At 40.2% G+C, this 16,128-nt stretch overlaps 1 protein-coding gene across 1 annotated transcript in view; it reads right to left on the bottom strand.

Annotated features, from left to right (window-relative positions):
- LOC104963966 (voltage-dependent N-type calcium channel subunit alpha-1B-like) overlaps positions 1–14,022 on the bottom strand; it is a 38,607-nt gene extending 24,585 nt beyond the window's left edge. The window contains exons 1-9 of the mRNA XM_010792663.1: positions 13,916–14,022; positions 11,784–11,867; positions 10,032–10,034; positions 8,436–8,552; positions 7,323–7,388; positions 4,206–4,297; positions 3,971–4,121; positions 3,210–3,337; positions 1,870–1,966 (exon numbers count right to left, since the gene is read on the bottom strand). Of these exons, the coding sequence (XP_010790965.1) occupies positions 1,870–1,966; positions 3,210–3,337; positions 3,971–4,121; positions 4,206–4,297; positions 7,323–7,388; positions 8,436–8,552; positions 10,032–10,034; positions 11,784–11,867; positions 13,916–13,996 (819 nt within the window). The 5' untranslated portion in view covers positions 13,997–14,022. The remainder of the gene's footprint in view (positions 1–1,869; positions 1,967–3,209; positions 3,338–3,970; positions 4,122–4,205; positions 4,298–7,322; positions 7,389–8,435; positions 8,553–10,031; positions 10,035–11,783; positions 11,868–13,915) is intronic.
- Between the last annotated feature and the right edge of the window lie 2,106 nt (positions 14,023–16,128).

Raw genomic sequence — 16,128 nt, 5'->3', positions numbered from 1 at the left:
AGAAGAGACGGTGACACACTGACAGAAGCCTGAAGATGTTTGACAGGTGGAAGCAGGTGAACCAGAAGTGACTGAGGCGGGGGGGATAGGGTGTTAGGGGGGAAGGAGTGATTTCTACTATAGGCGACTCGGGCGGACATTTTCTTTCCCAAACCGTAGTGGAGGGGAACATGTCGCCGAACATCTCGTACATGTCACGGAACGTCATCGCGCCGCTTCCAAAGGGGGAAAGATGGTAGGAGGAGGCCATGAGAGAGCGAATGGAGATTTCGCGAGGTGAGGAGGCGGAGTTACATGATAACAAGAAAGGCGGCAAAATCCAAAAGAAGAAGAATGGGAGGGGGAAAAGAGGAAAAAACAGAAATCCTTGTTAATAAGAATTGCCATGGGAGATAGATGATTGGATACCACCTGGTTGGATCCAAGATATCAGGAAATCGGATGCCCAAAGGAGGAGAGGGGGGAATGCCCGAGACCGCGCTGTGCATAGACGCTGGAGAAGAGGGGAAGATATGCATTTGGGGAACGAGACGCGCAATTAATTGTTAAGAGCCACTGAAGAATTGATCTTATTGTTGAGTTACAGCACCATTCACCCGGCCTGGCCTCTTAGAGAAGTTTACAGCTTTGATTGCGCCTAGGAACAATGGATTCCAAGAAGGCAACCAAGTCTGGGAAATCTTCCTAAACCGCTCCAGCAAATAATCACCTTCCTCGCTGTGAGCTTTACTATTTGCTATCTCCATTTCAATAGATTACTGTATAACTGCATGCAGCAGAGTTGCAGGACTATTTTATGTGCAAGAGAAGAAGAAGGATACCGACGTGGTAGGGCTGCTCAATTAATTAATCGTATTTTAATCGTGGATTACGATTATGGCTTGCAACGATTACGAAACAACGTTTGAAATTAAAACGAGTGAATCCTTTTATTATTATTAACTTTTTTTTAATACACTTTATTTATTTATTTTTTTAGTTGTGAATTATACTTAAAGTTCAGGGTAATCAACTGTTAAAAATATACTGTTACAAAAAATGTTCTCCAATAAATGGATGTTTTCAAAGTCAATGAATAATTGCATTTAATAATCGCAATTACAATTATTGACCCAAATAATCGAGATTATGATTTTTGCCATAATCGAGCAGCCCTACGACGTAGTGTATCTAGCTCTACTTTTCAAAAATATTTGTTTAGTTTTTTCCTTTCTCCCACTGAGGTTGGGATGTTTACTCCCAAGAGAAGGCTCTTATTGAGTTTATTTAGAGACTTGAGTGTTATGCTACAATTCACAAAACAGAAATGACGTGTTTGGAACATACTGAAATAATGTCTCAAAAGGAACGAAATGAATTATTGCAGGAGTGATTCAAGAGTTTTCTGTTTTTCTCTCTTTTTGCCATGACCCTGAGTCATTGAAATACTTAATAACCCCAGCTGACTGTAGCTGTTGTTCTGCTCAAAGGAGGAGCTGTAGACTTTCAGAGCCACTTTTAAAGGTTGTTTTTATTTAGCCTAAAGATAGATTTTCAGTGGAGTATTTATTTAGCATGCCCTCTGTTTCTGCATGCTAAGAGACATTAGTGGTGACCAGAGTGGAAACAAAGCGCACAATGCTCTCTTCACTACCCACTCATTTAAAAGCAGGGACGTATTTTAGACATGGCATGAGATGCCTCTTGTTTGAGGCTGACTTGCGGCATTGTTTCGTGCACTCTCCATGGTTACCTGCCAACTGGTTAGTGGAGGATCGATGTGTTTCAGTATGCATGTGTGGTCGGGTCATTCTCAGGGAATGAGAACACACTCAGTCCGAAACCATCACAGTCCCTTTGAAAAGAAAAGGACTGTGTGGGAGTGCAAACCTTATAAGCCACTCTGTTAGGGCACTTCTTCCCCAGGCCCAGGGGAGGGGAGATAAAACGCAACAATTTGTACATATCCTGATAGCATATCCTCCCGCTGTGAAAAAACAAGACATGTTCAACAGTTTAGGTCACAGGTTATGTCATTACTTGAATAATCTGTTAGCAACGAATAAACATTAAGGTAGATACTTAAGGAGTTGCAGTACAAAGGAAACAAAGACTACTTTTCCTCAATAGATCTGTATTTTGTGGGGTTCATTTTGACTTTTTTAAAAATGCACTTTTTTCTCCACATTTTTCATTTTCTTTTTCCCTCAGGGTTGTAGCCATCAATTACAGCAGTGCCTTTCAGAATTTCCTTTTTTAAAAGAAAGGAAATTATATTTTTTAAATATTATTTTTCATGTGATAATATGTGGAGTAATATTTCATCTTTATTGTTTTTGTTTACAATAGTCATGTATATTATGTGTAAACATGCTGGAATCATAATTTTTATATAACAAAATGTGTAATGTTAAAGTCCCCATTCAAATTCCCCAAATAGCTATGGAGTATACTTTTAAACTACGGTAAATAACTTTTGGATGAAGATGCATCAAATGTTGAAATCAGTTTAAACAGTTTTCTGAGCCTTAAATACTTTTTTCACTGACATATCAATGAGTAAAAGTAGTCGAACACTGGCTGAATGTAACTGTCGGCACATCTCTGAGACTAGCTCATTTATATTCAAAGGAATAAATAATAATTCCTCCCCCGTAATGTCTGTCAGGAGATGGCAATTTTGCATTTCACATCTCACACCTCTCTTGGAGTCCTGACTCACTGACAAGGCTCCTGTGAAAACTTAATGAGCCTTACATAATCTGAGATAGATTAGGCCTCACACTGTCTCAGGCAGAATTTGATTGTGCCTCAGTCCCGTTAAACACTGACAGTGTGCGGGGCAGAGAGGGCGCAGACAACAACCTTTATTCTCCCGTTAGAGGGATAGAAATGTTCCTCTTCAGTGACAGAGAGAGGAGATTTGGAGCCTGCAAGCTTATAGGCAATGGACGCCGAGCGAAACGCTGGATTTACATGCATCAGTCCGGCCGACAGTGGGCTCGCCACCAGCCACCGCCAACGCCGCGCTCAGGCTTAGCGTCATCAATTCACCGCCTCTAAAATGGGATTTCTCCGGTAGTCATCCTGCTGGAACTCGCAGCTTAGAGTTCCCCGTTTCCTATTACACCTCTTATAAACACAAACACCTTGCTATTTTGCACAGAAACTGGCTGATATTGGGGACTATACTGTAGCTGTACAGGTCAGAGGTGAGCAGGAGCACTTACCAGGCAGCAGGGTCGTACTCTGCCCACACGCGGATGAATTCATCGAGGTGATGAGGCCCAAGGATGGAGGCGTCCCTGGTCAGATACTCAAAGTTGTCCATGATGACAGCGACAAACAGGTTCAGCATCTGGAGAATAAAAACAATAGATAAAGTGTCAGATAATTAATAATAACAAGGACAATTGTTTCTACGGTAAAAATTAGACCGTTAGGATCATATTCATGTTTTTAGCCCCAAAACTGCACATTTTATCAGAGTCTACTAGATGTTTTTCTTACTTTATCGCAGGTATTTAAATCACATTGTATGATTTTGCCCATTTCATTGAATACATTTATTTTTAAATAACAGAACAGGGAACTGAAAATAGAAATAACCAGGGTTTCTCAATTTATAAGGGATTATTTTCATTTTTTAAATCTCTTCAACTGTTTCCACTTGCTGAATTATTTTTGTCTATACAAATCAATTAATATTACACACAATTTTGATTAAAAAGTAAAAATACCTTTGGGAAAATGGTTCACTGTTAGCAGCTCATTTGCATTTTCATATTCTTTAACCGTTTGCATTTTGTAAGCTGTGCTCATTCTAAGCCTACCTTGTTTACTCCAATCAGTGTCTTCTCACAGCATGCTAAAGGATCATTTCAAAGTGCATAAAATCTGGGTGGAAATAGCCATTACATTTCCATATAATATTCAGTACACTCAGAACACGCAGCATGAAAACAGATGGCGTGTTTCCCTTCACACTGACCAGGAAGGAGCAGAGGAAGATGAAGGAGACAAAGTAGAAGTAGGCAAAGTCACTTCCACACTCTTTCCCCACGGTTCCTGTGAGGTCATCACATGGCCGGTTACTGAGACACGCCAACATGATATCCTGCCACGCCTCGCCCGTCGCACTCCTGAAACACACACACAGGAGTTATCAGTTAATATACTGGATTTTTCAGACAGCAATATTTTTTGGAATCTAAAAGCAGGATTACCTGAAGAGAAGAGTCAACGCCTGGAAAAAGGTCTGGAAGTTGTTGTGCTTATTTATTTCGTTCTCATCAATCAGTTTAATGTTTCCAAACACCTGAAGAGGCAGGAGAGCAGCTGGTTATTGAATGCACCAACAATGAAAAGTCAATTGATTACAGAGTTCTGCCCACTCCTCAAACTGAGACCCAAACTCAGACCACACCCACGACATTAAAGCGACTGGCTCGGAGTGATATACATATTTCCTTTCCAAAACACTTTTGGCTATTTCAGAGGACAGATTTCTGCATTTCTTTTTTGTCTCTGTTCATCTCCCTGATTTGAAGTGGGCGGGAGAACATAATGTCATACTTGTTTGCACCAATCAGGATCTAGATTTGTTTTAATAAGAATCTAATGAAAGCTGCCTAAACAGCTCTAATCAAACAGAATCATTTAAAATACATTAAATCAAATCAAGTTTTATTTATATAGCACATTTTTAAACGATTTTTGGTCGAGCCAAAGTGCTGTACATATAATAAAAAATAACCTACAGTAAAGAAACTTTACAGCAAATACAACAGAAGTTTGTGCAGAATATCAGTTGAGAAGACGACACCCTCTGTCCATTACACTTTAAATGTGATTGTTGTTTATTTATTCATAGCTATATAGTGCTTAAGAAGATTTAAACAAGGTAATAGGCTTCAAGACGGACCCAACTAAGCCTAGTGTCCACAGATTTCAGACTGAAGACCCCAAACTGTATTCAATACCTACAATCATTTTGCATTTTATTATATACATTGTGTTCCTTTTCTTTTGTTTATTTTACAAAGTATGTTATGCCTATGGTAGCTTTTGTACGAACAGCTTTGGCTGCACGGTACTTTTAGTCATTAGAGAAAAGGGAAAATCCGTATTGTTCATCTGAATACATGTGAACTTCTCAATGAAGTCTAAAGTTGTATTTCTTAGATATAAATTCTATCTATGTATTATTTTCCTTATCTGTCACTCGTGCAATATATTCATTATCACAATGTTGTATCGTCCCAAAGCGAGTAAAACAACCCAGAGGTCTCTTTTTAAATATTTATTTGCCCCTGGGCATGTCCACCCTGCTGGCCTGAAACCCCTGGCTGCTGGGCGAGGAGACGTCTGCCAGCCGTCAAATATGAATGTAGCATCTTGACCCTGTGCAGTACGACACCAACAACTAACTTCCTCTGCACCCGAACAGTGACAATGTAAGAGAAATGAAAAGTAGATTATCCTCCATCAGCTACCTGTAAAAACACCTGCACAATCTTATGCAATCCAAGGCAATAGCCATGCAACATATACTTGTTTTGTGAAATATTGAATATTACATTTTCACTGAGACTGTGTCAGTATGTGTGGATGCAGCGCTAGCTTTTAAAGGAAATGTTTGTGGTGTTGTTCTGGAGGACATTAACGCTTAAACAACACTTTTATAGCAACACAGCCAGGGGCGGATCTAGACAAATATGCATGGGGTGGCAAGAAGGTGGCAGGAGATTTTGAGGGGTTGCATCCCCTGGCAGAAGTATATGCTGATTTAATTGCAGTCATATCAATCAATGTTAACTTGGAAAGCCGCAATATTAATATTTGAACTGAATAACATTAGGTGACATTATTGTGGCACATCAGTAAAGCCTTACATATAAATATATAAGGTGGCAGACATGATTTAATGAATTTGAACTGAACAATAACTGAATGAGTTTGTTTCACTCTTAGACCAGCAGGGGTACCAAATCTATGCAGACTGCTCCAATAATTACATTAATTAACTGCCTCGTCGATGTTTTTCTGAATTAATATGATAATATTAACAATCATATTATTCCTATCAGCTGTCAATCACTGTTATGATTCACATATTCATTTATTATTGAATAAACTATATTTTTTGGAGGAGTTAATGATGAATGTTCCTCAAGATGCTTGCTCACCCTCCTTCAAATTTGAAAGACAAGAAATTATATCATGTATCAAAATTCAAAAGATTCAAAGGAACAGTTCAGCGCCCCACGACTTTACTGCAAACAGTTACAACCTTGATTTTACATCAGAAAGAACAAACATTAAAGAAGTGACTAACTGCATCAATTAGGGTTAAAAAAAGTGTATTCAGCTAAAACATGTACATCGCTGCTGTAATTATCCAGTGGAAAGTCCTTACCTACTGGCCTAGTTAAATCAAAGTGGTTACTTTTTTTTGGCTGGGCAGTGAAGTTTTACACACCGTCTTATTTGACTTTCTCAGGACTTAAAACTGTTTTTTTCTCTCATAAATGTCCGATGAGCCACAACTTTTCTTTCAAAACAAAGATGCCAACTGGGGTGGCAAGGCTATTTTTTAGGGTGGCAGTTGCCACCCCATGCCACCCTGGTAGATCCGCCCCTGAACACAGCGACAAAATAGCTAGCCAAGTTTAGCCTAGTCGACAACTTGTATCTTGATCACGCAGGCTGCATGGGGCCCCGCCTTGCCAAGGGGGCCCCGCCAGAGGGCCTCAGCTCTCCGCGTTTTCCGCGCAGTTCAGCCGCGAGGTTCCGCTGCTCTGATGGGGGTCCCCATCATACAATCCCGCTTGGGGCCTCAAGTTGGCCAGGGGCGGCCCTGTTCATTATACATAACGTTCTTCTATCAGGACATGTTGTAATGTATAATTGTATCCTTTCTGGATAATGTGACCGTAGAATGATTTAATAGTAAAGGTGTAAGCCATCCCAGGCATCTCTGAGAGGAATGTTAGCAGAAAAAGGTAAAGACAGCTGGGGTAACTGGGGTAACTGGGGTAACAAGGCTGTGTATCTCCTCCATACTGAACATCCATCACTGAATCATTACAGTCTAATCCAATCCACTTTATTTATATAGCACATATTCAAACAGAGGGTTTTACCGAAGTGCTTCACAGCAGACATAACATTATAATAAAATATAATATTACAATAATAGATAAAAGGCACACATAAGAATAGATAAAAAGGCACATAAGGTCTATGGACAGACAAATAAAAGCATAACAATCGACTAAACATAGCTCAAACTGACTAAAGTCTAACTTCCTTTAGTCCAGCTGCTCATATTCACAACTCACCTGCATTCCAATGATGGCGTAGATGAAGAACAGCATGGCAATGAGCAGGCAGACATACGGCAGAGCCTGAAAGCAAACAGATGAATAGAGTTAAAAGACACTGAGAGACACACACAACCTCTTTCGTGATCTTTCCGTCTGCCTCTGCACACACACTCACACATCGAATTATTCAAAGAGGACCAGTGCCCTTGTAAGATTGTACAGTCTTATTTAACACTAGAACCGCCAGAGGTCGCTGTATACCTAAAACTGCCAACGGGTCACATTTACCCGCTATTGATTTTCAAGGTACAATGTTCTTTTATTTATCATACAGAACAGTGAGTTTTGATCGCACAGGGATGAAACTTATACGTTTCTTGGCGATTTTTTCAATCTGACTTCATATTGACAACTTTTAACAACAGAGGGTGCTACATAACACACTTTCAGGAAAAGCCACGGACTGGGAGACTTTAATATTTTATTGAAAAATAGTTACATACAATCAAAAAACAGCTGCGGGTAAAATTGACCCCTTGGCGGTTCTAGTGTTAAGAACCTGCGCAGTCAACCTGACCTGCAGGTTCTGTTTTTTTAAATCAGCTATTTTTATCTCAGCGAGGAGGACGCGACAATTTGTTGTAATTAAAAGCCACCTATTAACACTCTGCATCTACTGTCCATTTCCATTGGGCTTAAAAGCTCTCACCACTGACATTAAACCTGCTATAAATTCCTTCGACCGTGCCCCGGCGCTCCGCATTTAACTCGACTTGTCCCAGAGGATTTGGAGAGCGAAGCGGCACTCTGTGAAAATCCCAACTACTGTCTGCAAAGAGCTATTTAGATCCATTTAAACATAGCAAGTCTGCTTTTAAAGTGCGTTATACCAAAGCTTGTTTTTTGTGTAACATCATTTTGTTCAACCGTGAATACATCTAACACACAAGCTCAACATTATAACCTATTGAATAACATTTGTATTCCACTTGTGTCTTTCCTGACTGAACTTCTCTCATCGCTTTTGGTGGAACACCTCTTTTGAAATCTGCTACATAAATCAATCAAGTTTTACACACATACCAAGAGGCACTGTTAGTCTGTGTGTGTAGGTAACTGTGTGTTCACCTTGAAGGACTGAACGAAGGTCCACAGCAGGATACGGATGGTGTATCCCTGCCGCAGCAACTTGATGAGGCGCGCAGCTCTGAAGAGCCTCAGGAAACTCAGGTTGAACATCATATTCTGGGAGGCAAAACAAAGACAGTGTGAGGTAATTAACCCAACATAAAAAGGATCTGAAGACACAAAATAAAACTCTTGGAAACAAAACAAAAAAAGGTATAATTCAAAAGCAAAAGAAACACACTCCAAGTTTGTACAGATACAGTTCTGCTTCAGCCACTTGGTCTTGTATTACCATTTGCTTATGGTGGCTAACGTTAGCAAAACAAAGGTAAATATTGGAAATTATCTGAGGCTACGTGCACACTTAATCTTTTAAAGTTAGAAAACAGCATTTTCAAACCCCTAAAACATCATCAACTACTTTCTTTTTTATGTATCACTGCGCAGAAGGAAGTGCAAATCTATTGACAAGTAGCTTATGACGGCTAACGTTAGCAAACCAGTAGATAGCTATAAGTAGTGACATAGTTAAGGCTACATGCAGAGTAATACTTCTACTATCGCTTAACCCCTAAAACATCATCAAACAAATCCTTTCTTTCTAATACATCACTACACAGAAGGGAGTGTGTATCTTTTCAAAATTAGCTTATGGTGGCTCTTTTTTCAAGTCATTAGAAACAATTTTCTTTCAAATGTATCACTCAATTATTGAACATTAGGTTAATGCGCACAGGTTTGTTGTTGAAGTATGGTATAAAGAAAATAGTTCCTACATAAAAACTACAAACAACAAGGTCGTGGATTATTTTTGAGTAACCTGCTCTTGATTTCAGGAAAGAGATATTGCTGTTGAGCTTTTCTAAACTTTATTTTTTTTTTTTACCACAAGCCAAGTGCCATCAAGTTTTACTATATTGGAGAGAAGGCAGACATAACTACGACCGACACCTCCAACACTCTGCAACTCACCCCAAAACTGTCCAAATTAATAAAAAGCATTACACAGAGGACATTTTATTTTTGTTTTCCAGTTTGACTGTCACTTGTTCTTTATATCTACAGTCTATGGTTCTGAACAACATGTCATCCAACAGATGTAGACTGTATTTCTAGGCTCTAAAAGTATTGTTCAACAACCATTCAGACATGGTAGTGATACTGTATAGTATAATCTACTTTCAATACAGAACAACCAGACTAAATGACTGCATTTAACTTCAGCTCTGGTCTACGGAAGAGGATTAGGGCCACATGATTTCTTTTTTTGGGAGGATTTGAAAAAAAACCTCTTTTTTTTGGAGAAAAAAGTCAGAATTCTGACTCTAATCTCAGAATTCTGACTTTTTTCAGAAAAAAAAAAAAAAAATTCAAATCCTCCCAAAAATAATAATAATGTGGCCCTAATCCTCTTCCGTACTGGTCTAACTGAAATTGCTCCAGATTTTTATGTCGCTTTTAAACCAAACAATCTAACAATTGAATGGGGGTTTTTCTGTAGGATTCAGTAGGTAGGCAATTTAAACTGTGGGAGAAACAAACGCACTCTGACGGGGGAATTGACCATATCAGCAGGCAACAAGAAAAGCCACTTACCGTCTGGAGGTGTCAGATGTGACAGAGGGGGCCGAGTGAGGGCACAGGCACCAGGACACACACAGCAGAGGATGGAAACAGCGAACGAGAAAAACACACAGCAGAGGAGAGACAGAAAAGAAGACTAATGATCACATCAACAAGAAAGTCAGACAAAGAGAGCGCTTTTTCCACAGAGAAAGCAACAGAACTTAGCCCTCTATCTCCACAATCAAAAACTGTTCATTCTCCATCTGATTTCAACAGAGGAAACTAAATGCTGCAAATGGTAACAGCAATATTTCTCCGCCTGAAGTCCAATTTATTGATTTGCATTATTTCATTTTTTTTCGCTTACAGTTTTCTCTGCTGAGTTTGCATTTGAGGACTGAGATTGTGGGAGCAGAGCAAACTTTAATATTTGTGGTTTTGCAGCTAAAGTGGTTTGAAGAAATTGGTTTTGTTTGAAAAAAACAACAATTAAGAGACCCATCTTGAATAACCACAACACATAATACAACACACATAAGTCCTTAAACAATAAGTCAAATACGTGTTTGCAAGAATTTCCAAAATGTGTCAATACTTCAAAGTTGTTAACGTCTTGATCAGCTTTCTGACATTTTACAAGTATCAATTGATCAGTCAGCGTAGAAATTACAGAAAAACAAACAGATAATAAAACTAATCATCACTTGTACACTTCTTCTACCTTCCCATTATGTTTTAGCTACAGAGGGTAAAAGGCTTTTATTTGAAGCAGGTTTTAGAGAGAGGCCAATTTCGACAAACCATCAGAATTCATTGTAAATTAAAGGTCCCATGTCATGCTTTTCCGGTTATTACCCGTCCCCTTGTAAACGGTCTGCAGAGTCAAAACTCTCAAAGTACACCCTGTAGCGAGTAAAACTCTAACACAGAAAATTCCTCCCCAAAACGCCTCGTTGGAGATACGTCACTGTCCATTGATTCTTCCGGGTAACTCATGATGTCATGCGTTACCAGGAACCAAATGGACCAATCCGTGGAGCCGTTACGTTAAGCCCCCGCTGATTGGTCCAAATTGACCAATCCACGGCTTCCTCACACACACACTCAGTGCAGGCAGCTCTGCTGATCTCTCCTCCCTGGCTGCAGGCTGATAACAGACAGTTGGGATCGCGGCGAAATTCTCTCTGCAGACCCATTCTCACAGCGTTTATCAACCTTTTTCTTACTCAATATCAAGCCACACTTATTGTTTTTACTTCGGCTGTGACTTTGTGTGTGCTCAGGGTGAGTTTGGCTGTGTTTCGCTGTGTATCGCTAAACAAGGAAACCACACCTCCACGGAGCTCAGCGCGATTCACAACGTTCCGACCAATCAGAGCACACTGTGCTCACAGGGAGGGTGGGGGCTGGAGCTATTGGAGCTACAACGAGCCGTTAAAGGCAGAGAGTGAAGTTCAGTGAATACACAGTTTACAGAGATGCTGTATGAGAAACCAAAGTGATTTTGGAAAATTGCACAGCACAATATAAATCTATTCTAGTAGACCTCAACAATGGAATTATGATCAGTGGAAATGGCCATGACATGGGACCTTTAAGTCCATGAACTTAGATTTTACATTTTACAAAGACCCAGCCATTATAGGGGACCTGGCTTTTATTGGATTACATCCTTCATTTGAGAACTTTCAGTAAATCTCCTTCCTGTATCCCAGCATGCTGCAGCAGCTATAAATATGCATTGACTCCTGATCAAATGTACAAAGTGACAGGTACAGGTACCTTAATCTCTGTCACCAAGATGTCTGTGATGCTCCCCAGCACGGTCACAAAGTCAAACACGTTCCACGCTGCTTTCAGGTAGTTCTGAAACACAAGATGAGTTCATTCAAACGTTGTTATGTTTCTGAGTGTTTTCGGCATTCTTTGTTGTGCTTTTCATGTTTTAATTAAAGTGTGAAACTGTTCAAACTAGGGCTACAGCTTTGATTTGTTATTTTTGAGCAAGAAATGACTAATCTGATCAAATAGTTTGTTTTGTCACACAACACAATGACTGCAATTATGAAGCAGTACATAATCAGCGTACTGTGATAAAAAAAACATTAGTTTAAAATCCTCAACTATTAGTTGATTGTCAAAATTGTTGCTGATTATAATTTTTTCGATTCTATTAAATTACTTTTAATCAAACCCATGACTTTTGATGGCTTCTTGACCTCAGACATTTTTAATAAATCTTTTTTTCAAACTTTGAATAGTTACCTATTCTATCTATTTTTAATCACCGTTTATCAACATTTCGGTAGATTTCATATAGAATTAGATATAATTAGTGTCATAAAACTGTCTTTGTAAAACAAAAGCACACAACCTGTGCAAGAACTTCTCATATTGCAGTTTACAGTCTTGGAATTTGTTTACATTTACAAATGTGGAGATGCAAAAGTTGCATGGGTTTAGACTTTAGACAAAATGTCGATAGATGGAAAAATAATATCGCAAGAACAAAACAAAAATAAATAATAAATACAAACACACCAAAACACACAGAGCTCTAAACATTCCCTTGGGCACACTTATTTGTATGTGCATATACAAAATAACAAATGCTGAAACAATCCCCTGCATAAATAAATATCCGCCTGCAGCCTGGCTCCCTGCAGACCGGTCAATCCTCCTCCTCCTGAGGCTGCAGCCGAGGAGCAGCAGAGTGTTTAGACCAGCTGATGCGAGTCCATCCGTCTGGGCTTAACAGCTAAACAGGTGGAGGCCAGTGGTGTGTGAGAAAAGCCATTTAATAAATGGGCCTGGTAAATGGAACGGAGTTGAAGATGAAATGCCTCGCTGCGGGCCAGACGACCCCATGTTGAGGGAAGATTTATTATTTCTCATCCCTTCTTTTTTTTTCTAGTCTGCCTTCCTAGTTGCTGAATTTCAGACTTTAAACCTTTTACTTTGACTGTTTAGTGACTTCTCGCCCATCCTCTGCAAAAACCTTTTGTACTTTAGCACAGACAAAATCACAATCCCTCTGACATCTCTTCAAGTGTGACTAAAGGCGCGTTCACACCAAGTACTTTTCCCACAAAGGTTCCTGAGAACTACGATTTAGTTGCGTTCACACCAAAAAGTCCCAGGAACTAAATTAGTCCCACTTTCGTGGGAGAAAAAGGTTCCTGTGTCTGATTGGCTGGGCGGAATGCAAACCACGCCCCGTCAAACTCCCAAAAACGTTTGTGAAGCCGCCATTTTATTATCCTCGCATTGCATTATTAACATTAGCATTAGCCCAGCGCAGAAACGCAGAGAGACTAACTTATGACAACACAAAATAAAACATGGGAGCGGTGGAGATGAGGAGGGGTCGGCGTTCTGGCCATTTACTCTGGGAGTCCCAGCAGCGTCTACTGAAGCCAGTCCCTAACTCCGGAGATTTCCGGCTGGGGATTTTGGGCGGCAGTATACGCCGTGAAGCTGTTTGCGGCCTGCCAGTAAGCCCAAAGCAGAAGAAGAAGAAGTGACGTCAGCGGCTTCATTTGCCTAATCCACCCCCAGGAACTAATTTCCGGAGTGAACGCGATCTGTACTTAGTTCATGAGAACTAAAGAGTTCTCAGGAACCTTTGTGGGAAAAGTACTTGGTGTGAACGCGCCTTAAGTCTTAGTTGCTTCATTCAAAAAAGACCCTCTGCGTCTCTTTAAGTACTAAAGACGATCTAAACATCTGCTTTTAGCATTCACAAGGCAGGCATTTAATGAACTGAGCAGTGAGAGCAGCTTGATGCAAGAGTCACCCTCAGCCTGATTTTTATTTCCAAAGAGAGATTTCCCGCTCGTGTGTAAACAGAAACACAATACAACAGTGAATAATGTTGTGGTGTCAGCAGGGCCCGGCGCAGCATACGGGCTCACCAGCGGGCCGAAGGCAATAATCTTGAGGAAGCACTCCAGTGTGAAGAGGGCTGTGAAGAGGATGTTTAAGTATTTCAGCATGGACTCGTACAGGTCTGGAGCGGGGTAGCACTGAGGACAGAAGACAAAAACTGATATTATTCCTGTTGCATCCTTTACCCCTATGTAATGTTCACATGAGATAGCATACAGAAAACTGAAAATGTAAATGCAACCAGCACTCGAGACCAATTATATTTGATTGCTCAGATGCACTCAGGATCTTTAAAGGGTGTACATATACTGTCAATCACAGCTGCATACATACATTTTAATATATTATCAGTAAGCGCTGTGGGAGGCTGATCTAACCTTTCAATCACTTAGGAATTTGTCACATTTGTTCACAGATAAAGTTGTAGGTTAAAAAATAATAAATGGTTTTATGACATTAATATATATTATTTTGGCAGCACAGGACACACTGATGGAGCAGCACTTTAGTCAGTAGCAAACTTAATCTACTTTGACTTTAATCTTTGCTTTCACACGGTTTGTACTTTGTTGGAAGTCAACCTCTTTACATCTCTGTGTGAAGTTTGTACTTTTGTTATTCTTCCTTTAACAAAGATGTGCCTGGTTGACTGAAATGTTTCTCAAATTAGCAGTATAAAAAATGCTGGTACAAAAGGATTTCTCATTGGGAAATATGAATGTGTCTTAATGAACAGTATGTCAAGTGTCTAGGTTTAAATTATTATGATGAAATTACACTAACATTAGACTATACATTGGAAGTCACTGGCCGTTTTTCAATCGCGAGGAAACTGGCTTCCAAGCCAATATTTCAAGGATACTACGTCATCGAGTGCCGCCGAAGGACTGTTCCAATCTCCAGCATACTTGGAATTCCACCGAGGCCGCGTCCTTAATTTTGGGGTAATTTCGAGGCTGCACATGGGTAGACTTCGCGTCCTTCAAATCCCCACAATGCTTTGCGCAAGGACCAATTTCCCTGGAAAATGTAAGGCGGGGCCTCTCATATGATGCACACCTGCTAGCCTGTTCCACTCTTCGTTTTCCGAATGCCAGGAAGGATTCTTGCCTAGCTTCTGAAGGAAGTGACTCGGAAGACATGTGCTACCAAGCAAGCATCCTCGTGATTGAGAAACGGCCCGTGTCTTGTCATGTGTTGACTAAACATGATTTCTTGAATCGGTCCATATCTAAATAGTTGTTTATTACAAGTGTAAGGGAAACTTCTGTAGCAATGGAGAGTCAGGACTCAGAGAGACACGAGGAGAGCTGGAGCTTTGATGTCAAACACTGATCGTTTATTTAGGAGTATCGGCCGGAGGATTCACATCACAACTCACAGCAGCCAGAGGTTCTGACTGCACGGGAGAGTTGCCACGTCAATCCTGAAGCGCCTCTCTTTTGCTAGACCTTTTAATAGGTTCACAGAGAGTAATCAACATAGTGGGGGGGGATAAACTAAACATCTGGGAACACTAGAGATAGCCTAAACATCTGGGGACACTAGATCACTTGTCTGACCCTCATGTCCTCGAAGATTACACCTTGGAGTCCACAAACACCGAGAAGGAAGTGTTCCAGCGTTCTCACAACCATAAACCATTTGTGACCGAGAGTTGCCCGGTCATAAACTAGGAATATCAACATATAGTTGGAGCAGCACATTCCTTAAAGGTGACCTATCATGCAAAATGCACTTTTGTACGTCTTTGATACATGAATATGTGTCCCCGGTGTTCCAGGGAACTCACCAAGTGTCAGGAAAAACACAACCCTCTCTATTTTCCTCGGTACCCAAATCTCTTAAAAAGGGCTGCAACGAATCTGATACAGACTGATCCAGATTTGAACACTTCTGTGACGTCACAGAAGTGGCGCTACGGCTATTGGGCCAACTCCACCAATCAGGAGGAGACAGCCACGGACATTGCCGTTCGAAAGCGCTGGAGACGCTGTAGTCCATATGCCAGGCCTGTAGATGGTGCTGTTCTCACAGAATCAGCCCATGCAAAGACAGTGTTAAATTGAGCGAAATGAGGAATGGCTAAAATGCATGATGTGTTTGGTATTTTGAAAATAAAAAGTATAAATATGCCTTATATAGGTCCTATATTATTCAATGACGTAACAAAGTTACCTTGATTAAAAAAGAATAATACAATTAATGTCATAGTTCGATTAGATAAATAAATACTTTA

The sequence above is a fragment of the Notothenia coriiceps genome, unplaced genomic scaffold (genome assembly GCF_000735185.1).
Source record: "Notothenia coriiceps isolate Sejong01 unplaced genomic scaffold, NC01 NC01_scaffold00036515, whole genome shotgun sequence".
In the NCBI taxonomy this organism is placed as follows: Eukaryota; Metazoa; Chordata; class Actinopteri; order Perciformes; family Nototheniidae; genus Notothenia; species Notothenia coriiceps.
This window is presented reverse-complemented; position numbering and strand designations above follow the sequence as displayed.